Source organism: Macaca mulatta, chromosome 5 (genome assembly GCF_049350105.2).
Source record: "Macaca mulatta isolate MMU2019108-1 chromosome 5, T2T-MMU8v2.0, whole genome shotgun sequence".
NCBI lineage: Eukaryota > Metazoa > Chordata > Mammalia > Primates > Cercopithecidae > Macaca > Macaca mulatta.
The window spans coordinates 177,952,619-177,979,895 of NC_133410.1; the positions used below are offsets into that span (position 1 = coordinate 177,952,619).

The window sequence follows — 27,277 nt, forward strand, 5'->3', positions numbered from 1 at the left end:
AAAGTTTGTATACACAGAATCATCAGAAAGCAATAGTGTCACTGAATTGGTCACCCATGTGGGCCCTCTGTGGTTGCCTGGCATCACCATCATTCCTGACTGTGAGTTTATATGCTGCTAATAAGCAATCATTTTCTTACACTTGTTCATACAGAAATACTTCATAGCTAAAAAAATAGAGACATACATTTTGGTGAAAAATTGTGTTTAAGATAACTAAGCAGCACAGTATTATCACCAGAATACCTGTGAGCTGTTAAGAAACAGCAGGCTTTTAGTCTCCACCCATGAAACTGGATTTTGATTAAAAGGTTACTCTATACTGTCTTTCATTTTACTGGCAAAAAGAAATATCAGAAGCAGCTGAGGGATCAGAAAGGGATCTGAAGGAATGAGAAGGTATTCTATCATATTGCCTTTTTAAATGGCTGGAGGGTCTTTTTGTCCTTGGGGATGCTAAATAAACCATGTGTTGTGTACCTGCACTTTGATTTTGACACATCACATGGGGTCACATGTGGGGGTGTCACACTGGTACTCAAAAGTTTCAGATTTGGGGGCATTTTGGATTTCAGATTTTGGATTAGGAATGCTCCACCTTTATTATGTTTCTATAAAATCTTTATGTGAAAAAATAGAAAAAACTAAGATAAGTGAATAACAATTGGGGGAATATAAAAATAGAAGAAACAGAAATCAGTATTTCATTTCTATACATTTAACAAAAAAAAGAAAACAAATCTTAAAACAAACACACATACGGTTTAAAAAATAGAGAAAAGTATTTCTAAGAAAATTTGTCCTGCTTTATTTATCATAAGTAGGCAAATAACTGCTACTTCCCTATTGACAATAATAATTTGGGGTAAACCATTTTAATAAAATGTATCAAAGCAAAATATAAAAATTACATACTGAAGTTCGAGTATTTAGAATATTTGGTAATAATATATGAAGTATATAGGTACCTAGTAGTAACATACAGAATATAATATTATATATTATGAGGCATAAGGTATATAGACATTCAATGGTAACCTAATACATTTTGATACAGTTAATGTACCAGTTCCATGAAAGTACATGCAAATCAGCAGATAATAATTAGTTTTGTACAGCCAAAATGATTACCAAGAGGAATTTCTTAAAGGATGGTGAAAATAGAGTAGAGAACTCAGATATAGACCCATAACTTACAATCACTGATGTTTGACAAATATGCCAAAGCAATTGAAAAGGGGGAAAAGTTCTAACAAACAAAACTGGGATAACTAAATGTCCATAAGAGAAACCCTCCTGTCCACCCCTCCACTGGAATTTAACCCCTTCAACGCAGGCAGCGAAAACAGAGGTGGAGTCAATGGTCTCTCTGAGCTGAGGAGGAGGTGGAAGTGGGAGTCTAGGGAGGCCAAAGTGGCTAGTGTTTGCAAGATAAGAGTACTGAAGAGTAGTAAGTTTCACAGAGAGAGAACTCAGGAAAATTGTAAAAAGCCCCTTTGAGTCTAAGACCTGAGTACTGATCAGCATATCAGTACATAATGTGTAAAGAAATTTTAGAGAAAGTTTAGAGAAAAGACCACTCAAAAGAAGCAGAGGTAACAATACTTTGAGTTCATACAGCGCCAGAAAGAGTTCCTATTCCCATAAGCCAAAAAAAATTGATTTATAATTCACAAGGTACAAGGCAGATTATTCAGAAAGGTTGTTGATGCAGAAAAGGTAAAAGATTAGCCATACGCTAATGCATAGTAATACTAATAAATACTAATAATATAGATTGCTGCTCTGTTCCAGCTAACAAAGCTTAAAAGCAAGACTTGAAAGAGCCAAGCTATGCACAGGTAACTAAATTGTGTCCAAGAATAAAGGTCAAGAATATTTATAGAAATATAAAAATACATAGCACAAATATTAAAATTCACAACGTTTGGCCGCCCCCAAAAAATTATCAAGCATGTACAGAAACAGAATATTAACTATAAAAAAAGGAGGAAAAAAATCACTGAATCCAATCCAACCCCATAATTACAGAGATAATGTAACTCGTAGACAATGACATTTATAACTGTATTCCATATGTTCAACAAGCTAGAGAGAAGACTGACCATGATAGAGGTAAAGAAAACATTAATAAGATCCATATTGAACTTGTCCAAATGAAGTTCATATAAATGAACCTGTCCATTGAACTCGTCCATTCACACTGGACACAGAAAAACAAAATAGAAGAAATAATGGCCACGAGTTTTTCAAGTTTGATGAAAAGTATAAATTCATAAATCCAAGATGCTCAACAAAACCCAAGCAAAAGAAACATGATGAAAGTGACATTAAGGCACATTATAATCAAATTCACTGAAACCAAGTCTACAGGGAAAAATCTGAGAAGGAGTCAGAGAAAAAAGACACAGAGGAATAAAACTAAAAATGAGGGTAACAGAAGACTTCTCATCACAAGTAATGTGCATAAGATGCCAGTGGAGCAGCATCATTAAAGCACCAAAAGAAAAACATTTCAATTTAGAATTCTATGTCTCAGAAAAAATATCTTTGCAAAAGGAAGGCTAAATAAAATAAAAACTTTTACAGACATTTTTATGTCTTTAAAATAAAAACTTTTACAGACATTTTTATGTCTTTAAAATAAAAACTTTTACAGACATACAAATGTTGAAAGAATCACCAGCAGGACTGTACTACAAAAAATCTCAAAGGAAGTCCTTTAGGCAGAAGAAAAATGATACAAAATAGATACCTTCTACACAAAAGAAATGAAAACGACATGGGTAGACACAAAATAGTTTTTTCTTATTATTTAAATAATTTTAAAGAATAAATGACTATGCTGTATTATGGGATTTATAGCATTAAAAAAATAGCACCAAAGGTTGGGAGGGAACAAATGTAAGTACAGGTGACCCTCGAACAAAGTTTTGAAATGCTGGGTTCACTTATAAACAAATTTTCTTCCATCTATGCCACCCCTCAGACACCAAGACCAACCCCCCACTTCCTCCTCTTCAGCCTACTCAATGTGAAGATGATGCCGATGAAGGATTTTATGATGATCCATTTCCACTTAATAAATAGTAAATATATTTTCTTGTTCTTATTCCTTTAGTAACATTTTCTTTTCTCTTGCTTCCTTTGTTATAAGAATATAGTATATAATACATATAACATGTAAAATATGTGTTAATTGGCTTTATGTTATTGATAAGGCTTCTGGTCAACAGTAGGCTATTACTAGTTACATTTTGGGGGAGTTAAGAGTTACACGTGGATTTTTGACTACAGGGGGGTTTCAATACTGCCTAACCCCCATACTATTCAAGGGTCAACTGTATATTATTATAATATTCTTATACCATATATGAAGTATAATTCAATTGAAGATAGGCTGTGCTAAGATAATACACTATAAACTCTGAAGCAAACACTGAAATAACAATGAGCTATAGCTAATAATTCAACAACAGAGGTAAATGGAATAATAAAAAATAACTAACTCCAAAAAATGCAAAACAGGAGGAAAAAGGAAAGAAAGCATAGATGAGGCAAACAAAAAACAAATAGAAAAATGGTACACAAGCAGTCCCTGACTTATGATGGTTCGACTTAAGATTTTACAACTTTACAACGGGTGTATTAGACTGTAATCCCATTGTAAATTGAGGAGCATCTGGATTTAAATCCAATCACATTAATAATCACATTAAATGTAAATGATCTAAACATACCAGTTAAGGTTATAAGAGTGCATTAAAAAATGAATTTAACAATATGCTGCCCACAAGAAACCCACATTAAATATAAAGACACATATAGATTAAGAGGGAAAAAAGGATAAAGATATACCAGGCTAACGCTGAGCAAAACAAAGTGGGAGTAACTATATCAATATCAAACAAAGAAAACTTTTAATAAAGCAAAGATTTTTTAAAAAGGAAAAGGCTATTAATAATTACAACACAGATGAATCTCAAAAATCATTATGCTTTCAGCCAGAGGTGAGATATTAGGGGAAAAACATCATTATGCTTGAGTGAAAGAAGCCAGACACAAAAGAATACAAACTGTTAAGAGTCTGTTTATATGATATTCTAGAACAGGAACATTTAATCTAAGGTAGAAAAAAAATTCAGGAAAAGTTGCCTCTGGGAGGATAAGACCAGATAATGACTAGGCAGGGGCAAACTTTCTGGGATGATGTTAATGTTCTATATCTTGATGGCTTATTTTGCAGCTCCCAGCATTTGTTAAAACCCAGCAAATATACATTTGCAATGTGTGCATTTCATTGCATGTAAATTTAACATAAAGGAAAAAACAAACATTGAACTCTAATAAATAATTATATGCTGTGAAATACTTAGGGCAAGGTATACCAATGTCTGCAATTTACTCTGAATGGCATGACACAATGACAAACCAACTGATGGTTTTGGTATCAGGATGATGCTGGCCTTATAAAATGAGTTAGGGAGGAGTCCCTCTTTTTCTAATGTTTGGAATAGTTTCAGAAGGAATGGTACCAGCTCCTCTGTACCTCTGGCAGTATTCGGCTGTGAATCCGTCTGGTCCTGGGTTTTTTTTGGTTGGTAGGCTATTAATTACTGCCTGAATTTCAGAACTTGTTATTGGTCTATTTTCAGGGATTCGACTTCTTCCTGGTTTAGTCATGGGAGGGTGTATATGTCCAGGAATGTAACTATTTCTATTTCTTCTAGATTTACTAGTTTATTTGCATAGGCGTGTTCATAGTATTCTCTGATGGTAGTCTGTATTTCTGTGGGATTAGTGGTGATATCCCCTTTATCATTTTTTATTGTGTCTATTTGATTCTTCTTTTCTTCTTTATTAGTCTGGCTAGCCATCTATCCATTTTGTTAATCTTTTCAAAAAACCAGCTCCTGGGTTGATTTTTTTTTTTGAAGGGCTTTTCAAGTCTCTATCTTCTTTCAGTTCTGCTCTGATCTTAGTTATTTCTTGTCTTCTGCTAGTTTTTGAATTTGTTTGCTCTTCCTTCTCTAGTTCTTTTAATTGTGATGTTAGTGTGTCAATTTTAGGTCTTTCCCACTTTCTTCTGTGGGCATTTAGTACTATAAATTTCCCTCTAAACACTGCTTTAGCCGTGTCCCAGAGATTCTCATACATTGTGTCTTTGTTCTCATTGGTTTCAAAGAGTATCTTTATTTCTGCCTTCATTTCCCAAGTTAGGAAAAAAAGCACCCAAAAAGATTACAGAGAACACAAGACATGAAATAGTGTCTATTCCTACCAGCCAAACTGGAAAACCTCATCATTCCTTGTGTAGAGCACTCAGAAGTGTCTTATCTCCTAAATGGGGATAATTAGCATTAGACTAAACATGACTCTGATCTCATCTCACAAATATTAAAAATAAGACATGAATGAATCAAACTGAGCCCAAGTATTAAAACTTAACTGCATTCCAGAATAAATCTCCAGAATAATTACAAAAATACAAAAATACCTAGTACCCAACAAGGTAAAGTGCAAAATGTCCCACATCCAATTAAAAATAGCCAAGCATGCAAAGAAGCAGAGGAATATGACCTGTAACAAGGAGAAAAGGCAATCAATAAAATGGACCCAATAAAATTCTAACATGTGACACAGATGTTAGAATAAGTAAAGACATTAATAAAGTTTTTACAACTGTATTCCATATGATCAAAAAAGTTAAGCAGAGACATGGCAGACAGAAAAACAACTCCTTAAACTTCTGGAGGTGAAAACTACAATATCTGAGATGAAAAGTACATTGAATAGGATTAACAGCAGATTGGATATGGCAGGAAAAAAAGACTATCATCTGTTAAAGATAGAGTAATAGAAACTATCCACAATGAAACACAACAAGAATCTAAAAAAATAAAATGAAAAGAGCACCACTGAGGTATGAGACAAAAAGTGAAACTGGAGTCCCTAAAGGACAGAAGGAGGAGGCATGGAAAAAATATTAGAAGAAATGATGGCTGAAAGTGTTCCAAATGTGTCAACCATAAACCCAAATATACAAGAAGCTCAATGAATCCCAAGGACGGAAGCATGAAGAAAACTATACCAAGGCATTTTACAATCATATTGCTCAAAACCAGTGATAAAGACAAATCATAAAAGCAGTCAGATAGTGTCCCCACCCAAATCTCATCTCGAATTATAATCATGTGTTGAGGGAGATAGGTGATTGGATCTTGGGGGCTCTTCCAAGACTGATTTATGGTCTCTTATGTATTCCTGCAGTAGTCTATGATTATTCCTAGCATATTATTTATCAACTACAATTATCTCTTTACTTGCCTGCCTTTCCACTAGACCTTAAGCTCCTTAAGGGGAGGGACTACATTCTAAACATTATTATATTTCCATTGCTTCAGAGTGTATTCCATATAGTAGGTATCCAATAAAGAATTGTTGAATAAATAAGCAAAGTAAATGCTATCAAGTCTTTGGGCTTTTTTCCAGTGCAAGAAAAAAATTCTACAAAAGCAGTCTGTGAAAAAAATTACTTAAAATCAGATTTGTTGATGGTCAGACTTGTCCTTCTAGAATGTAAGCTCCACAAGAGCACGTTTCTGTTTTGTTTCTATATCTCCAATGCCTAGAATAATGTAAGAAAATATAGATTCTTAATTATCACTGAATAAATAAATCATTAAGTCAGATTTTCTCAATACTCTCACTAAATGCCTAAGAGATGTTTCTGAGACACTACTTTGGTTCTCATCAAGAATTATTTGTAGTAACAGATTAATTTAACATAGTATACAGAGTTAAAGTAATACAATTTAAATATGTATCATTAGTTCCCTCTTTCACACTATACACTTCTGTAATAAAAATCCTTGCCATTAAGGCTGATTAGTTTGATAAGTTTTCTCTGTTCTTCACATCTCCCTGTGAGAGGCAGGCACTTCTACTTGCCCAAAAGGAAAATATATAGAATTATTTCAGCTTCTCTCGGTTCTTCTAAGTGTTCATTTTTTTTCAGAGTGGTTAGTCTATAAGTTTATATATGTACTAGACCTAAATAGGATATTAATATACTTCTGTACATACTTTCAGTTGTAGAGAAGGATGTATCTAGTGTTAACTCATCCAGAGGAATCACAAGTTGACCTCCTGCCTCCCACTTCTTGCGATCAGATGAAACTGATTTTTCTTTTTCATGCTCTTTGGCATCTTCAAGAACATTTATCTCACAAGTATCAGAGAGATGCTGCTTTCCTTTTTCATCTTCTTGAGCTTTAAGATTTTCATTTAATCTACGAAGTATTTCTCGCTTACTCTGAAAGTTATAACATTGTATATTTTAATATTTTAATATGTATATCATTAAGTAAAATGACTGATAAATGTCAAAAATTATACTTACTGAAATAGCATTGTTGGTCTTTTGCATTTCTTCTGAAATTTCTCGGATATCAGTTAAACTACTGTCCTTTAAATGCAGATAGATACAGAGGAAGCAACAATTTTATTTTTTTAAATCTACCTTTAATAATATGATATCCTTGTTACTTTCTGCTTTTCATTACTTTGTTCCTTGTAAATTTTTTATTCCTATAAAATGTTAACAAAGCTTCATTATCAGCAATGATTAACCTTTAAATATTATTAATTAGACAACATAGAGAGGGGCCAATTCTCAATTATTTGTCATATTTTTGGATTACTGCTCACATAATTAAGTATATCCTCTGACAGTTTGGCACTTGATTTTTTGGTAATTTAAGTCAGTGGTAGAATTAAGAGGAAAATTCATATACTCTCTTAATTATAACTACAAAAAGTTTTGATAGATGAAGTAATTCAAAATAGGCTGTGTAATTTTAAAACTGTCTTTATGTTTCATGTATATAAATCCTTGTTAAGCCATAGTACTAAATGTAATTGAGAAGTGGCTGTCCTCCCTAAACAAAGAGTGTAACAAAAATTAGTTCTGAGTCATTTGTACTACAAATGACATAAATTTAATATCCTAATTAGCATTGTCAAAGCAATCTAGACTATTTAAAATTTAAAAATATACGAAAAGAAGAAATTAGCAGTTATGAAAGCTATGAAAGCAAAGGCATGTAGAAGGTTCAAAGTAAGAGCAATTTTCAAAGTTTTAAGTGACATTTACCAACACAACACAGAAAGAAAACCATTCAGTTATGTGGATTACCTCAAATTTTGTAATACTTAAAAAAAATAAAAAATTTGGCAGTCAGTTTCAAAGTAATATATGAAGCAATGAGACAAAGAACATTTTACCCAGTAAAGTAGTCAGGAATTAGCAGTCCTACAACCAGAGAGATGAACAGCTATTGAGATGTGAGACTGGGTATCAAGAAGGGACCACAGAGTGGTATCTAAAGTGGGAGTAACAACGTAGCACTTGCAAAGTTGTTATCAGAAAGAAAAAGTGACTAAGCCTACTTGAAGAACAATCATTTCTTAAATGAAGTTCTTCAGAATGATCAAGAAACTTATATTTTCCTACTTAGTCTTATTTTCAAAATCAACCCAAAGGCTGTTAAAAAAAACAACTAGTGTACCAATTTTGTCTGCAAATATTTACTGAAACTCAACAAATAAAAGGCACAGACATCCATTACCAGGAAAGAGGAAAATGAAGTTACTATGTTTTCTGATTCAGTAGACTTTTCTCCTTCTGTCTGTTGAATTCTAGGCAGCAGCCCCACACTATGAGCCCATTTCTCTTAACCCCTGAACAGAGTCTTCACATTTCAGACAGATACCTGAAATATACTTCTAAGTTTAAGCTTTTCATTTGTCTATGTTTCTGTTTTACTATCTGTATGGCATGACAGAGATTCAAAAGTAGAAGGTAAAAGGAATAACTGATGAATTAATTGTAGTTATACTGAGTCCTCTAACATTTGCTATGTCACAAAATTTGAATAAATGTAAACATGTGTTGGACTTAATTTCTAGAGCTACTTTAGTACTAAAGAGACATTATTTTTTTAAAAGGGAACATTTGTTAATCATGAGGGTTGGGTAGAAAAATGTTTGTAATGTTATTTTCAGTACATTTCTATGTATATTTTATTTTTTCAATATTCTTTTAAAGTGATATGAGTTATTATAATATATTTTCATCTACCAGGTGGTCTTAGATATAAAACTTATAAACAATGAGGCTCCAGTATTCTGAGTAAACTAAAATCTCTTAAAAAGTAATTTTTTTCCCTAGAAAAACCTGAAAGGGACAATAAGGATTAATGTGATTTCATTAAATTTAACTTCCTTTTAAATAATCTTTTGACTTTGAGGAGTTCTGAATCTTAGGAAACTTACCACGCCAACTTCTTTCAAAGCTGAAGTCACAGAAATAACCGATCTCATCTGTTGCTTTGATGGAGAGCCACCTGTTTCATGCTGTCCCAAAGGTGGAGAAACATCAGAACTCTTAACTCCTTTAACCACCAACTATAAAAAAGAATTTTATTAAATACATTAGGGATTTTATATGTGCATGAAGAAATAAAATGGTACATATCAGATAACTATTTATCCACTCTATCCAGAAGTAATTTTTTCATTCCTGAATTATCTGTTGAGCAAGGCATTATGATGCTACACGCTGGGGATACAGCAGTGACTAGCGAAAAAAACCTCTGGTCTCAGATGTAAACATAGTCATGTCACATAGTCCTAAATAACCCGCTTTCACTGCATTATCAATGTTTCATAAAATGATCCTGAAAAACTGTCTTTCAAAGATTCAAGTGTAAGATTTTTGTTAATCTTACACCCTAGAACTTAAAGTATATTAATAATAAAAAAAAAAGAAAAAAAAAGAAATGCTTTTGTAATTTCTGCAGGTTTGGGTACAATCTTCTCAAAGTTCAAATGTCAATTACTCAACATAAAAGCCCTCATAAAAATGCCAACATAAATGAGAATGGAAGGAGAAACAGATTCAGGTAGTATTTACTTCTTTTACAAAGTAATTTTTTTAAAAAAAATTTACTTCACTGAAAATATGTTGTATTAACACATGTGCTTGTTTTTATCTTGTCATTTAAACTCTAACAAAGCAAGATTCTGAACCCTTAATTAATACAAGGAAATGACATTAATGGGTATGACAATAGTAACACAGCAGGAAGTTTACTCTCTACTCCCTATTCCTAGTCTTCCTCAATCTAGGAAACGAGAGTTTCTGCGGAGTATACATTTCAAACACAATATTTATTGAGTATCTTTTAAAAATAAAGTAATCATACAATCTTAATATTTAGGCTTCTAGACCTTCACTTCATATCAATACAGGCGTACCTCTGAGATATTGTGCACTTGGTTCCAGACCGCTGCAATAACGGTAATATTGCAATAAAGTGAGTCACACAAATTCTGGGGTTTCTCAGTGCATATAAAATTTATGTTTACAATATTCTGTAGCCTATTAAGTGTGCAATAGCATTATGTCTAAAAAACGATGTACATACCTTAATAAACACCTCATTCCTAAAATGCTAATGCTAATGATTCTTCTGAGCTTTCAATAAATTGTAATCATTTTGCTGGTGGAGGGGCTTGCCTTGATACTGATGGCTACTGACTGATCAGGGTGGTGACTGCTAGATGTTGGAGTGGCTGTGACGATTTCTTAAAATAAGACAAAAATGAAGTTTGCTGCATCCATTGACTCTTTCATGAAAATATTCTTTTGATTTTGTAAAAATATTTTAAAAATCCTTTATTATTTAAATAAAGATTGAGGTCTCACTATATTGCCTAGGCTGGTCTTGAACTCCTGGCTTCAATGATTGTCCTGACTCAGCCTCACAAAGTGCTGGGATTACAAGCATAAGCCACCGTGCCTAGCCCATGAAAATATTTATCTGCAGCATGTGATGCTGTTGCATTTTACCCATAGTAGAAGTTCTTTCAAAACCGGAGTCAGTCCTCTCAAACCCTGCTATTGCTTTATCGACTAAGTTTACAAAATATTCTAAATTCCTTGTCATTTCAACAACGTTCAGAATAGCTTCACCAGAAGTAGACTCCACCTCAAGAAACCACTTTCTTTGCTCCTCCATAAGAAGCAACTCCTCATCCATTCAAGTTTATCATGAGATTGTAGCCATTCAGCCGTATCTTCAGATTCCCCTTGTCATTCTACTTCTCTTGCTATTTCTACCACATCTACAGTGACTTCCTCCACTGAAATCTTGAACCTTTCAAAGTCATCCATGAAGAATGTAGTCAACTTCTTCCAAAAACTGTTAATGTTGGCATTAACATTAACATGACATTAACTCCTTCCAAGAAAAAAAAAGTTCTGAATGGCATCTAGAATGACGAATGATGAATACTTTTTAGAAGGCTTTCAATTTACTTTGCCCAGATCCATTAGAAGAATCATTATCTATGGCAGCTACAGCCTTAAAAATTTTCTTAAATAAGAAGACTTGAAAGTCAAAACGACTTCTTGATACATTGGCTGCAGAATGGATGTTGTGTTAGCAGGCATGAAAACAACATGAATCTCTTTGTATAACACATCTCCATCAGAGCTCTTGGGTAACTAGGTGCATTGTCAATGAGCAGTAATATTTGAAAGAATTTTTTTTTTTTTTCTGACCATTAGGTCTCAACAATGGGCTTAAAATATTCACAGTAAACCATGCTGTAAACAGATGTGCAGTCATCCAGGCTTTGTTGTTCCATTTATAGAACACAAATAGAATAGATTTAGTATAATTCTTAAGGGTCCTAGGAGTTTCAGAATGGCAAATGAGCACTGGCTTCAACTTGAAGTCATCAGCTGCATTAGCTCCTGATAAGAGAGTCAGCCAGTCTTTTGAATCTTTGAAGTGAGGTACTGACTTCTCTTTAGCTATGAGAGTCCTAGATGGCATCTTCTTCCAATAGAAGGCTGTTTTGTCTACACTGAAAATCTGTTTAGTATTACCACCTTTATCAATGATCTTAGCTACATCTCCTAGATAATGTACTGTAGTTTCTACATCAGCACTTACTGCTTTACCTTCCACTTTTATGTTATGAAGGTGGCTTCTTTCCTTAAACCTCATGAACCAACCTCTGCTAGCCTACAATTTTTCTTCTGTGGCTTCCTTATCTCTCCCAGTCTTCATGGAATTGAGGAGAGTTAGGGCCTTGCTCTGGATTAGGCTTTGGCCAAAGAGAATGTTGTGGCTGGTTTGCTCTTCTATCCAGACCACTAAAGCTTTCTCCATATCAGCAAGAAGGTTGTTTTGCTTTCTTTCTTTCTTTTTTTTTCTAAGAGATGGGGTCTTGCTCTGTCGCCCAGGCTGGAGTGCGAATCCAGGCACGATCATAGCTCACTGCAACCTTGAAATCTTAGGCTCAAATGATTGTTCTGCCTTAGTTTCTCAATGTGGTTGGGACTATAGGTGTGTGCCACCACATCCAGCTAATTTTTCTTTCTTTTTTTTTTTAGAGACAGGTTCTTACTATGTTGTCCATGCTAGTCTCAAACTTCTGGCCTCAAGCAATTCTCCTGTCTCAGTCTCCCGAGTTGCTGAGACTACAGGCACCTGGCTGTTTTGCTTTCTTATCACGTGTGTTCACTGGAGTAGAACTTTTTTTTTTTCTTTTTTATTCTGAGATGGAGTCTTGCACTGTCACTCAGGCTGGAGTGCAATGGTGCTATCTTGGCTCGCTGAAACCTCCGACTCCCTGCTGGGTTTACATGATTCTCCTGCCTCAACCTCCTGAGTAGCTGGGATTGCAGGTGCACACCACCACACCCGGCTAAGTTTCTGTATTTTTAGTAGAGATGGGGTTTCACTATGTTAGCCAGGCTGGTCTTGAACTCCTGACCTCGTGATCCACCCGCCTCAGCCTCCTAATATGCTGGGATTACAGGCGTGAGCCACCGCACCTGGTCTGGGGTAGCACTTTTAATTTCCTTCAGGAATTTTTCCTTTGCATTCACAACTTGGATAACTGGTGCAAGAGGCTTAATTCTGTGCCTGTCTCAGCTTTCAATATGCCTTCATCACCAAGCTTAATCTTGATTTCAGGTGAGAGACATACAACTCTTTCACTTGAATACTTAAGAGGCCACTGTAAGTCAGTAAGTGACCTAATTTCAATATTATTTTGTCTTAGGGAATAAGGTCTGAGGAGAGAGATAGGGGAACTACCAGTCAGTGGAGCAATCAGAACACACACATTCATCAATTAAATTTCCCATCTTATATGAGTGCAGTCTGTGGTGCCTCAAAACAATTACAACAGTAACATCAAAGATACAATGATAATAATGAAAAAGTTTGAAATACAGCAAGAATTACAAAAATGTGACACAAAGACACAAAATGAGCAAAAGCTGTTGGGAAAATGATAGATTTGCTTGATGCAGGGTTGTCACAAACTTTCAATTTGTAAAAAATGCAGTATTTGTGAAGCACAATAAAACAAGGTATGCCTGTATTTATTTTGTTCAAAAAAGGATGGAAACATTGCTTTAGTCCCATAGTTCAACATTGCTGAAAAAGTATACTGATGTTTAAGATGTTACTACAAATAGGCTGGGCAAAGTGGCTCATGCCTGTAATCCCAGCACTTTGGGAGGCCAAGGCGGGTGGATCACAAAGTCACGAGTTCGAGACCAGCCTGGCCAGCATGGTGAAACCCTCTCTCTACTAAAAATATAAAAAATTGACCGGGCATACAGGTGGCGCACACCTGTAGTCCCAGGTACTCAGGAGGCTGAGGCAGGAGAATTGCTTGAACCTGTGAGGTAGAGGTTGCAGTGAGCTGAGATGGCACCACTGCACTCCAGCTTGGATGACAGAGCGAGACTCTGTCTCAAAAAAAAAAAAAAAAAGTTGCTACAAATAACTTTCAAAAATGTCTACAGCTCACATAACATAACAGTATTATCACCTTGAAAGAGTATATCTAAATATTTTGAAACTTTATATTTGCTTTAATTACTATAGAATATAAATTCAAATAAGGTTTCATACACTGAGGGAATAAAAACAAGCTCCAAAGTTGTTTTGAATAGCAGCATTTTTAGAACAAATACGTTATTTCTCTAGATGATTATTTAAAAGAAATATACTTTTAATGTACACATTCTGCTATTTTTATTTAAATCAGTAATCACTTCTCTACCACATACTATTACAGGTGTGTGCCACCATGCCCGGTTAATTTTTGTATTTTTAGTAGAAATGGGATTTCACAGGTTGGCCAGGCTGTTCTCGAACTCCCGACCTCGTGATCCGCCTGCCTTGGCTTCCCAGAGTGCAGGGACTACAGGCGTGAGCCACTGCATTTGGCCTGCTATTTCAATATATTAATCTGACATGATTTCTGTGAGAAGAGAAATCTACAATATTTAATTTATCAATAAATTAAAATATGTATTAATACCTATTAAGGCCAAGCACAGTTCTAGATAATAATATCCAAAATGAACTAGACACAATATTTTCTCTGAGGGGACTGTAAATTAGAAAAGACAAAAGAACACATAAATCAACCAGTATGTTACAGAGAAAAAATAAAGAGATATGTACTAAATGATCTGGGGAAGAATGAAACAAAAAATATAGAAGCAACTAACTCTGTAAAGTCAAGAGAGGCACCAGTGAGAACAGCCTTCGCAGAGCAGCCAATGGTCAGCCATTCATTGTTCAGGAAGGCCATAAAATACAGATAAAGTAGGACAGTTCTACATTCAAATGCCAAAACACTCACCAGTCCTGTGATTTTTCATTGATTTCATCCTCTCTGAACCTCACAGTTTTTCTCTAAAATAGAAATGCTGTACTCATTGCCTCTCTGCTATAGGGATTGCATGAGATAATTTATGTAAAGTACACATCTGTGTACCTAATAAATAGTAGCAATTGTTATTTATTTCATTTCCATTAAATAAGATTATTTGGCTTAAACACCAAAAGTCTGATTTGAGATCCTGATGAAATGTATTAAGTTTCAGAATGTAAGTTTCTATCTTTAGAATGCAGACTAAAAACAAAAACCTCCTACATTAACCACGATCAGAAATTAAAATTTGGACATTGTGAGAGACAAATTTATTGGCACTTTTATAATAATGATCTTCAGCAGCCTTCAGTAAATGCTTATGTTCTATAATCAAATGCATACTGATCTCTCCTCTGGGTCAACTAAACCAAACAGATTAGAAGAACCTAAACAGACAAATTCAGACATGAAATCTAAATGAATGAACAAAGGCAGACAGATTACTAACTCTTACAATCAATTAAAAGACAACTAAGTTACTGAAAATTTATGGGTAGTTCAGGATGACTACTGAGATGTGGCAACATCATTATAAGCTAATGTCACACACATAAGTAACTTATTAGTACAGTTGAATTGGGCCTTCCGTATAAACATTATGGTATATTATTTATAATCAGAACCTTAAAGCTTTTCAATATTAACTACATCTTGAAATAAAAGATGATAATGTACTTCTAATTATTGAAAAATAAACCATTACACTAAGCATTTTATACGGAAAGTTGAACAAATATGACAAATCACAAAAATTAATTAAACCAGGAAAACAATATAGTTTCATATGAGAAAAATATAAAAATTTAGAGCAAAGAATGACCCAATTTTATTACACAATTGATCACCCAGCTAAATCTATAATACATATTTCATTCTAAACATACTTCTTCACTGCGTGCAATGGCTCACGCCTATAATCCCAGTATTTCAGGAGGCTGAGGGAGGAGGAGCACTTGAACCCAGGAGTTTGAGACCCAGTTAATTTTCTTTTTTCTTGTAGAAACGGAGTCTCACCAGACCAGTGAGACTCTATTTGTATAAAAAATAAGAAAATTAGCTGGGCGTGGTGATGTGTGCTAAGGGTCCCAGATACAGACAGGCTGAGGCAGGAGGATCCCTTAAGCCCAGCAGGTCAAAATTGCAGAGAGTCATGTTCATACCACTGCACTCCAGCCTGAGTGACAGAGCAAGACCCTGTCTCAAAACAAAACAAAACAAAACAAACAAAGCACAGTCTTTCAAAGTTCAATCACAATTTTAAATATAAAAATTTGCAAAAAAAAGATAAAACATTGACCTGAAAGTTTCATAATTCAGGTTTAAAAGAAATGCTTTAGAAGCTTTTTTTCCTTAGCCATTTTTCCCACAAGATTCATAAATTTAAGGCTTCTCAGCATTGCTTTTATTGTCACAAAATGTTTTCAATCATCACTGTAAAACTGTTTCTACTTTATGTGTCAATTTTACTATGTGCTAAAAAATTAAGCAGCAGTGCCACCAAATGACAAAACTCAAAATTTCACCAAATAGTGAGGCGAGGCTTATAAACACATGAAACCACCAGTCTGCTTACTCTTGATGCATAGATCAATAAGAAACATATTTTCATCTTTATGCTGACTTATTAGTGAGGATGTAATGTATATTAGGAAAGTATTATTAAATGGCTTAATTTCATATTTTGAATACAGAGTAACTTCACACATAGTTATATACGGCCTAAAGATATATCATGGCCAAATCCTACCAAATTCATATTTAACTTCTCAAAACCTTGTCTTTGAAGAACCAATAATATAAAAGTATTTGTATTTGAATAAATTTTCTTAACTAGTATTGCCATAATGCTTTTACAAGAATGTCTAAGAATAAGAACAAGGTAGCCAGAAGCAGTAAGTGTGTACACCCTGGGGGGAGCCTTACAGGCATGCATGGAAAGTCTAAAAATAAGACAAAGATGGAAATAGAAAAACACAAGAATTTATATTCAAAATATTTTATCCATCCTAACCAAGACAGAATCTCCCTAATTCTATTTTTCACTGAATTTTAATTCTTAAAACATTGCTACCCTTTTAAAAAACTGAACCTATCTTCCTTACATACTTCATTCACAATATAGCATACATGATGGCTGAAAACGTAACACTATATTATTTGGCTCTTCCAAAAAACGGACCCCCATCATTATACATTGTTCTCCATATATAAATCCCAATTGGTACTACAATTTTTATCATTAAATATGTCAAAGAGAAAATTTTATAAAATTAGGTATATACTGCCAAGGAATCACAATAGTTAAGGCAGTGATTTTTTTTCTTCACTTTAAGTTCCAGGGTACCTGTGCAGAATGTGCAGGCTTGTTACATAGGTAAATGTGTGCCATGGTGGTTTGCCGCACAGATCAACTCATCACGCAGGTATTAAGGCCAGCATCTGTTAGCTATTCTTCCTGATGCTCTCCCTTCCTCCACATCCCTCAAAAGCCCCAAAACGTGTGTTGTTCCCACCAAGGTGTCCATGTATTCTGATCGTTCAGCTCCCACTTGTAAGTGATATCATGAGGTGTTTGGTTCTCTGTTCCTGTGTTAGTCCGTTGAGGATAACAGCTTCCAGCTCCATCAATGTCCCTGCAAAGGACATGATCTTATTCCTTTCTATGGCTGCATAGTATTCCATGGTGTATATATATCATGTTTTCTTTATCCAGTCTATCACTGATGGAAATTTGGGTTGATTCTATGGCTTTGCTATCGTGAATAGTGCTGCAATGAAGATATGTATGCATATATCTTTATATGCATGCATGTAGAATGATTTATATATTTTGGGGTATATACCCACTAATGGGATTGCTGGGTCAAATAGTGTATCTGCTTCTAGATCTTTGAGGAATCCCCACACTGTCTTCCAAAATGGCTGAACTAATTTATGCTTCCACCAACAGTGTAAATGCATTCCTTTTTCTCTGTAACCTTGCCACCATCTGTTGTTTCTTGATTTTTTAATAATTGTCATTCTGACTGGCGTGAGATGGTATTTCTCTGTGGTTTTGATTTGCATTTCTCTAATGATCAGTGATGTTGAGCTTTTTTTCATGTTGGTTGGCCGCATGCATGTCTTCTTTTAGGAAGTGTCTGTTTATGTCCTTTGCTCATTTTTTGATGGGTAAAAATGGACATTTTTGTTTTTTTCTTGTAAATTTAAGTTCCTTGTAGACTCTGGATATTAGCTCTTTGTCACATGGATACACTGCAAAAATTTTCTCCCATTCTGTAGGTTGTCTGCTCACTCTGATGATAGTTTCTTTTGCTGTGCAAAAGCTCTCTAGTTTAATCAGATCCCATTTGCCAATTTTTGCTTTTGTTGCTATGGCTTTTGGCATTTCATCATGAAATCTTTGCTTGTGCCTGTGTCCTGAAGGATACTGTCTAGATTTTCTTCTAGGATTTCTATAGTTTGGGGTTTTACATTTACGTCTTTAATCCATCTTGAGTTAACTTTGTATAAAGTATAAGGAAGGGGGGTCCAATTTCAATTTTCTGCGTATGACTAGTCAGTTCTCCCAGCACCATTTATTAAATAGGGAATCCTTTCCCCATTGCTTGTTTTTGTCAGGTTTTTCAAAGATCAGTTGGGTGTAGGTATGTGGTTTATTTCTGAGTTCTCTATTCTGTTCCATTGTTCTATGTGTCTATTTTTGTACTAGTACCATCCTGTTTTGGTTACAGGGCAGTGATTTTTATCCTTTGTTAGACTGAAAATATTATACTTTTGAGAATCCAAGGAAATATATGTGGTTTTACTGAAGAAAATGTGCCAACATACAAACTGCCAAACTTTACATTAATATTTTAGGGGGCTTAATAATGCTAGCCTCAACTCTGAATTCCATGTTAACCACTCCTGAGTCATGGCCAATGAATAAAGATAGATATATGAACACTACCCCCCAATATAACATCTAGATTATGCTGTATTAGACTTTCTATTGAAACAACAGTTAAATAACTTTAATCAATTTTTTTTGTATATTAAGCTGGACTTAAATACGTACATTATAAATATTATTTTTCTACACAATTTAGATAGAGCAACATTAGAGAATAAGCCCTTCATCTAGATGAGGAAATAAAGGCCACAAACATTAAGTCACTCCTCAAACAGGCTAATTAATTGGCAAGGCTGAGACCAAAAATCAGGTATTCTGATTCCTAGTCTCATTTTTTTCCCACTATACCAGTGTGCATTAAATAAACAGATCTTTCCTGAACATTTCCCTATGCACGGTTCTGGAATATCATGAGACGCCGAATTCCCAGTGAATTTATTTGTGTTACTATTCACCAGGTACCATGCTGAGCATTTACATGGTAAATCGGTTAAGATTCTTTGGTTGAAGGCAATAGAAACTAACCACAGAGGGACAGAGGGAGGGAGGGAGGGAGAAAGGGAGGGAGGCAGCTAGGTAGCCAGGCAGCCAGGCAAGGAGGGTGGTGACATCAGCAGGATGGCAAATGTCTAATGCTCTACCCTCTGCCTCACAAAAAAGGACGAAAACAATGAATAGATAATCACATTTTGACCAGAATGACTTAAGGAGAACGTCAAAGAACAGCAAGGGAGTGGCAGAAACCCTGTGAAGCACAGGCTAAGGAAGGTCATATACAGAAGGGTGGAGTCACTGCTGTGCTATTCCCTTCCCCCAGTGCCTAAGCCACAGCTGTGCCCCACCATTCATGGGCCCTTGTTGCTGCTGTACCCAGCCTCACAAAGCATGGTACATTGTTATGGCCTGCCATGCCCGAATCACCACTACAAGGAATCTCCTCTCCTGGTGTCCAAGTTGCCACTGTGCCCTACCAGCTCCAGAAACTGATTGCAGTTATGCCCTGCTCCCTAGGGCCCAAGTCTCTAGAACATCTCTTCTTCTCCAGACCCATGCCAGCGCTGTGCCTTGACTCTCAGGATCAGAGTCACAGCTATATCCCTGCTACCTGGGCCCAAGTTACTGGGGAATACCTTAGAGTCACAGTCCCCACCTTTGTCGAACAGCTTCATCTACCCATACCTCAAAGAGTGAACTATTCAAGTCACAAGTAGTAATTCAGGAAGACAGTGGGCCCAGGACCCCAGCACCACTGTAGGCTACTTGTGAGCTCTGCCAAATCTGACACCAAGAAGGATTTCCCCAACAAAGTCTTCCCACGGTGGGATAAACAAGAAGAGGAGGACCCCCATTAAAGCCCTTGCCACTGAGAATCCTAATAACCTATGCTGCTACCACCGCTGTTATACACTCCTACAGACTTGGCTAAAGTACCTGCAGCCATTACTGATACTGATTACAACTGAAGAAGCTGCATGGACACTACACTACCATGCCTACCTGGAACCAGAGGCAGAACCTCTGCCCTTGAGCCACTGCACCACCACCCGCAGAGCCAATGCATCCTGCTCAACTGACCCCCTAGCAACCATCTGTAGGTAAAATCATTCCCTACAAAAGCAACTGTATAAATTTGGAAGAGGTCACTGATCCACTAGATATGCAGTTATCAATGCAAGGACACAAGAAACATGAAAAAGCAGGAAAACATGACACCATCAAAGGAACATAATTCTCCAGTTAATGACCCCAAAGAAATGGAAATTTACAAGTTACCTGAAAGAGAAATCAAAGTAATGATCTTACGGAAACTCAGGGATATACAAGAGAATAGACAATTCAATGAAATCAGCAAAATAATCCATGATATGAATGACAGACTCAATAAAGATATACATAACATTAAAAGAACAAAACAGAAATCTTGGGGCTGAAGAATTAAATGAATGAAACTGTTAAAAATTGAAAGCTTCAACAGCAGACTAGATCAAGCAGAGGAAACAATCTGTGAATTTGAAGATAGGTCTTTTGAAATTGCCCAGATAGAGGAAAAGTGAAGAAAGTCTACAGGAATTATGGAACACCATGAAATGAACAAATGCCACAGTATGAGCTCTAGAAAGAAGAGATGAGGCCGGGCATGGTGGCTCACATCTGTAATGCCAGTACTTTGGGAGGCCAAGGCAGGAGGATCACGAGGTCAGGAGATCAAGATCATTCTGGCTAACATGGTGAAGCCCTGTCTCTACTAAAAATACAAAAAGTTAGCTGGACATGGTGGCATGTGTCTGTAGTCCCAGCTACTCGGGAGGCTGAGGCAGGAGAATCGCTTGAACCCAGGAGATGGAGGTTGCAGTGAGCCAAGATCACACCACTGCACTCCAGTGACAGAGCAAGACTCCATCTTAAAAAAAAAAAAAAAAAAAATTGGAAAGAGAGAAGAGATGGAGAAAGGTACAGGAAGTTTTTTAAGTGAGGTATTTGCTGAACACTTCCCAAGTCTCGGAAGCAATATGGTCATGCATATCTACTGAAGTTGAAAACCAGCAAACAGGTTCAATGCAAAGAGGTCCTCACCAAGGCACTTTATAATTAAAACATTAAAAGTAAAAGACAAAGAATTTTAAAAGCAGAGGGAGAAGAGCATCAAGCAACATACAAGGGGCTCACCATTAGACTATCAGCAGATTCTCAGCAGAAATCTTGCAGATCAGGAGAGAACGGGATAATATATTCAAGGTGCTAATTAAAAAAAAAAAAAAAAACCCTGCCAGCCAACAATCCAACAATACTATACTCAGAAAAGCTGTTTTTCAGAAATAAAACAGAAGTAAAGTTTTTCCCAGATAGACAAAAGCTAAGGGAATTCATCACCTCTAGATCTGATTTATGAGAAATGCTTAAGAGTTCTTCAACCAGAAACAAAAGAACAATAATTACTACTACAAGAACATATCAAAGTATAAAACTCACTGGTAGAGAGGTATTTATACATATTCAAATTCAGAATATTCCATTACTGCAATGGTGGTGTGTAAATCTCTCAAATTGCTATTATAAAGGTTAAATGTTGAAACAGTAAAAAATAACTGTAATTGAATTAAGTTGTTATGAAGTCCAAAATGTAAAAAGGTATAAACTGTGACAGCAAAAATAATTGTGAGGAGGGTAAAAGTCTAGAATATTTTCATGTGACAAAGTTAAATTGTTGTCAGCTTAAAATAGTCTATTACTATATGATGTTTTGTGTAGGCCTCATGATTAACTACAAAGCAAAAAACTACAGCAAATACACAAACGAGAAAGAGAAAGGAATGAAAACTTAGCACATAGCACAAAATCACAAAAGTAGACAATAAGAGAAGAAAAAGGAACAAAGGACCAAAAAAAAAAAAAAAAAAAAAAAACACCAGAGAACAATAACAAAATGCAGTAGTATGTGCTTACATATCAATAACAATCTTCAATGTAATGAAGCTCTCCAATCAAAAGATTTAGAATGGACAGAAAAATGAGATTCAGAGGCTGCTTCAAGATGGTGACTAAGGACATCTCATGCCAGTTCTCCTCAGAAGGAAGATCAAAATTACTGGTAAATAATCAAGTTTTGACAAGGAAACGGTGGGAAGAGAGCCAGGACTTGTTGGAGTACCCACGTGAAGAAGATTGGGTGGAGAGAAAGAAAGCAGCAAAAGTCTGGTTGATACTGACCTCTGAGGAACTCAGAGTCCAGTAGAAAGTGTAGGTGGGAGTGTGTCTCTGCTCCCCTCTCCTCTCTGACAACACACTGGCTGCTAAACAGCTGGGGAGCCCCTCAGCCCTTGAAAACCAAGGCAGCACTATTGGTGGCGATTAGAGGAGTTCCTGAAAACAGAGAACTGGGTGAGCAGCTGACTTAGCCATGCTGTACCCACCTCCAACCTAAACTGAGATGGCAGTTGTCATACCAGTTGTGTACCTGTGGTGCCACTCCCTTGCTTGGAGATCCTCTGCCCTTGAGCCACTGCACCACCACCCACAGACATACTACACAACCTACTCTGACTTTGGCAAGTACATGACACCAGCAGATTCTCAGGGAGTTTGGGGTCTCCCCCAGATCAAACCCTTGGTACAAACTGCCCCTAAGGGAGGAGACAGAGGAGCCTGTCAAAGCCACCAATGGGAAACAGGAAATGCGGGTGCAGCACTAATCACTGAAGGAGGCACTGTTGTAATCTAGATCCACCATGGCGGTATCAGCCGGCATGGCAGGCCCTTTGTTAGGACTTCCCGCCCTTCACTTCCTGCTAAGACTCTTAGCGCGCGAAAAAAGCCTGCGCCCACCAAAAAACCCCCGCTCTGCGCAAGCTCCTGGATGCGTCATTCCTCAGAGATCGAAACCTAACTCAGGAAAACCGAAACCTACAAACCCTGCCTACCTCGCCCTATAAAAGGCCCCCAGTACTCGCCCCGAGTGCGACTTCCTCAGCCCTCCTCCTAAGGGACCGGTGAACCTTGCCCGCGAGCCCAATAAAGGCTACCTCTCTTCTCATCTGCCTCAGGTCTTCTTGCTCGGCTCCCCATTACATTACAGGCACCACTAATGCCTCAGAACAAACGAGGAGAAGGGGGTCATCTCTTGCCTTCTCACCCTGCTAAAGTGCATGATTGTGGAAGAGGCAGCAGTTCTTTCTGTTGGGGCCCAGTGGCCCTTTCTGGGCTTCTCTGGTGGCCCAAAGAAAGTGAACAGAGCCTAAATAAATCTGCTGGATCTTACTCTTCAGCACCGTCTACTGGACTGCAGCCTGAATTACACCACCAAGCAAAAACTACAAAAAACAGCATCTGAGAAAGCCACCTCAGAAACATACCTGTAACCAAAAAACCCATATGGAGCTTTGGCCCCCTGAAAGCACCCAGAAAAGAAGCCAATCGAGCACATACAACATACATCACAGTTATACCTTCAAGGGGAAAAAATTAAGTTCCATCCAAATAAACACAAATCCAAAAAAAGAATTGCCAGCTCAGTCAGATGAGAAGGAATCAGTGCAAGATCTCTGGAAGTACAAAAAGCCAGGATGCTTTGTCACCTCCAAAGGATCGTTTTGGCTCCCTAGCAATGAATCCTAAGCAGAATGAAATATCTAAAATGATACATACAGAACTTGGAATATTGATGGCAAGGAAACTCCACAAGATCTGAGAGGAAGTTGAAATCCAATACAGAGAAGCCAGAAAAATGATCCAGGACATGAAAGATGATATAATGATATTAACAAAGAACCAAACAGAACTTTTGGAATTAAAAAACTCACTATGGGAATTTCAAATACAGTTGTAAACCTTAACAACGGACTAGACAAAGCAGAAGAAAGAATTTCAGAGCTCAAAGACTGATCTTTTGAATTAACCCAGTCAGACAAAAATAAAGAGAAAGAATTTAAAAAAGCAAACAAGGCCTTCAAGAAATATAAGATTATGTAAAGCAACCAAATCTATGAATTCCTGGCATTCCTGCAAGAGAAAAACAAAGTAAGGAAGTTGGAAAACATATTTCAGGGTATGATTCTGGAAAACTTCCCCAGTCTTCCAAGAGAGATTGATATGCAGATACAAGAAATTCAGAGAACACCAGTGAGATACTATATAAGATGACCATGACTAAAGCACACAGTCATCAGACAAGCCAAGGTCAATGTGAAAGAAACAATCTTAAAGGCAGCTAGATAAAAGAACTAAATTGCCTCTTTTAAAGGGAATCCCATCAGACTAACAACGAATTTCTTAGCAGAAATCTTACAAACCAGAAGACATTGGTGGCCTATTTTTAGCCTTCTTAAAGAAATGCCAGCCAAGAATTTCACAGCCTGCCAAGCTAAGTAAGCTTCATAAACAAAGGAGAAATAAAGTTTTTCCCAGACAAGCAATTGCTAACAGAATTTGTCACCACCAGATAGGCCCTACAAAAATGCTCAAAGGAGTTCTAAACATGCAAATAAAAGAACGATACTTGCTACCACAAAAGTACATGTAAGTTCAAAGCTACTGCCACTATAAAGCAACTATACAATTGAGACTACAAAGCAACTAGTTAACACTACAAGAGGAAGAAAACCTCACATATCAGTATTAACACTGAACATAAATGACCTAAATGCTTCACTAAAAAGACAGAATGGCAAATTGGATGAAAAAACAAGACCCAACCTTCTGCTATCTTCAAGAGACCATCTCACATGTAATGACACCCAAAGGACTTGATGTAAAGGGATGGAGAAAGATCACGCAAATTTAAAACAAAAAAGATCAGGGCTTGCTACTCTTGTATCAGATAAAAGAGATTTTAAATCAACAACAGTACAAAAGGACAAAGAAAAGCACTACATAATGATAAAAAGTTCAATTAAACAAGAGGATTTAACTATCCTAAATATATATGTGCCCAACACATAAGGACTCTGATTTATAAACAATTACTACTAGATCTAAGAAAAGGGACATACAATAATATCATACAATAATAGCGGACACACTTTAACACCCCACTGATAGCATTAAACTGATCAAGGCCCAACACTAATAAATTCTAGACTTAAATTGGACACTTGACCAGCTGGACCCAATTGGCATCTACAGAATACTACAGCAAACAACCACAGAATATACATTCTTTTTATCTGTACACAGAACATACTCTAAGACTGACCAAATAGTCATAAAGCAAGTCTCAATAAATTTTTTAAAAAACTAAAATCATACTAAGCATCTTCTTGGACCACAGTAGAATAAAAATAGAAATCAATACCAAGAGGAACTCCCAAAGCCATACAAATACATAGAAAGTAAACAACCTGCTTTCTGAATGACTTTTGGGAAACAATAAAATTAAGGCAGACATTTAAAAAAATTTTTTGAAACTAATGAAAGTAGAAACATTACATACCAAAACCTCTGAGATATGGCAAAAGCAGTTAAAAGGAAAGTTTACGGCATTAAATGCTTATACAAAAATAATAGGAAGATCTCAAATTAACAACCTAATGTCACACCTACAGGAACTAGAAGAAGAAAATCTAAACCCAAAGCTGGCCGACGAAAAGAAATAACTAAAATCAGAGCAGAACTAAATTAAATTGAGACCAAACAGCCATAGAAAAGATCAAACAAAAGTTGGTTCTTTAAAAAGATAAACAAGATTAATAAACTTCTGGACAGATTAACATGAAAAAAAGAGAAGATTCATAAACACAGTCAGAAATAACAAAGGTGACATTACAACAGATCCCACAGAAATACAAAAGATCCTCAGAGACTACTATGAATATCTCTATGTGCACATACTATAAAATTAGGAAATAAACAAATTCTTGGAAACAGTCTCCCAAGATTGAAATAGGAAGAAACTGAAACCTTGAACAGACCAATGAGTACAAAACTAAATCAATAATAAAAACAAAACAAAACAAAACAAAAAAACTACCAATAAAAAAAAAAGTCCTGGACCAGATAGATTCACAAAATATACAAAGAAGGCTGATGCCAATCCTACTGAAATTACCAAAAATAAATTAAGGAGAGATTCCTCCCTAACTCATTCTACAAGACCAATTTCATCATGATACCAAAATATGGCAAGGACACAACAAAAAAAGAAAACTACAGACCAATATTGCTGATGAAAATAGATACAAAAATCCTCTATAAAATAATAGCAAACTAAATCCAGTAGCACATTAAAATGAAAATTTGTATGATCAAGTGAGCCTTATTCCTGGGATGCAAGGATGGTTCAACACACACAAACCAATAAATGTGATTCCCCACATAAACAGAATTTAAAAAAAGAATATGATCACCTCAATATACACATAAAAAGCATCTGATAAAATCCAACATCCCTTTATGATAAAAACACTTAACAAATTAGGCATCAAAGGAAGATATCTCAAAATATTAAGAACCCCCTATGACAAATCCACAGCCAACATCATGCTGAATGAGCAAAAAGCTGGAAGATTCCTCCTAAGAACTAGAACAAGACAAGGATTCCATTCTTAGCAATCCTATTCAACACAGTATTGGCAGTCCCAGCCAGAGCAATCAGGCAAGAGAAAAACATAGAAGACATCCAAATAGGAAAAGAGAAAGTCAAATTATCTCTTTGTGGACAATTTAATTCTGTATCTGGAAAATTCTAACAATTCCACCACAAATCCTAGACTTGATGAGCGACTTCAGTAAAGTTTCAGGACATAAAATCATTGTACAAAAATCAGTAGTATTTCCATACACCAATAACATTCAAGCTGAGAATGAAATCAGTAATGCAATCTCATTACAATAGCCACTCACGCACAAAAATACAGAGGAATACATTTACCCAAGGAGGTGAAAGATCTCTACAAGGAGAACTACAAAACACTGATGAAGGAAATCATAGATGACACAAACAAATGGAAGTGCATTCAATGCTCATGGAAGGAGACTTGGTATCATTAAAATGTCCACACCACCCAAAGTAATCTACAGAATCAATTCATTTTCTATCAGATTACCAAATTTTTTGGTAAAAATAATAAAAAA

General features: G+C 36.0%; 1 protein-coding gene across 16 annotated transcripts in view; it reads right to left on the reverse strand.

The window, feature by feature from the left end:
- Positions 1–27,277, reverse strand: part of NEK1 (NIMA related kinase 1) — a 199,441-nt gene that overhangs the window by 71,270 nt on the left and 100,894 nt on the right. For all 16 annotated transcript variants that reach the window (XM_078002440.1, XM_078002438.1, XM_078002434.1 and 13 more), the window contains 3 exons: positions 9,337–9,468; positions 7,403–7,468; positions 7,087–7,315 (listed from right to left, as the gene is read on the reverse strand). In XM_078002440.1, the coding sequence (XP_077858566.1) occupies positions 7,087–7,315; positions 7,403–7,468; positions 9,337–9,468 (427 nt within the window). The remainder of the gene's footprint in view (positions 1–7,086; positions 7,316–7,402; positions 7,469–9,336; positions 9,469–27,277) is intronic.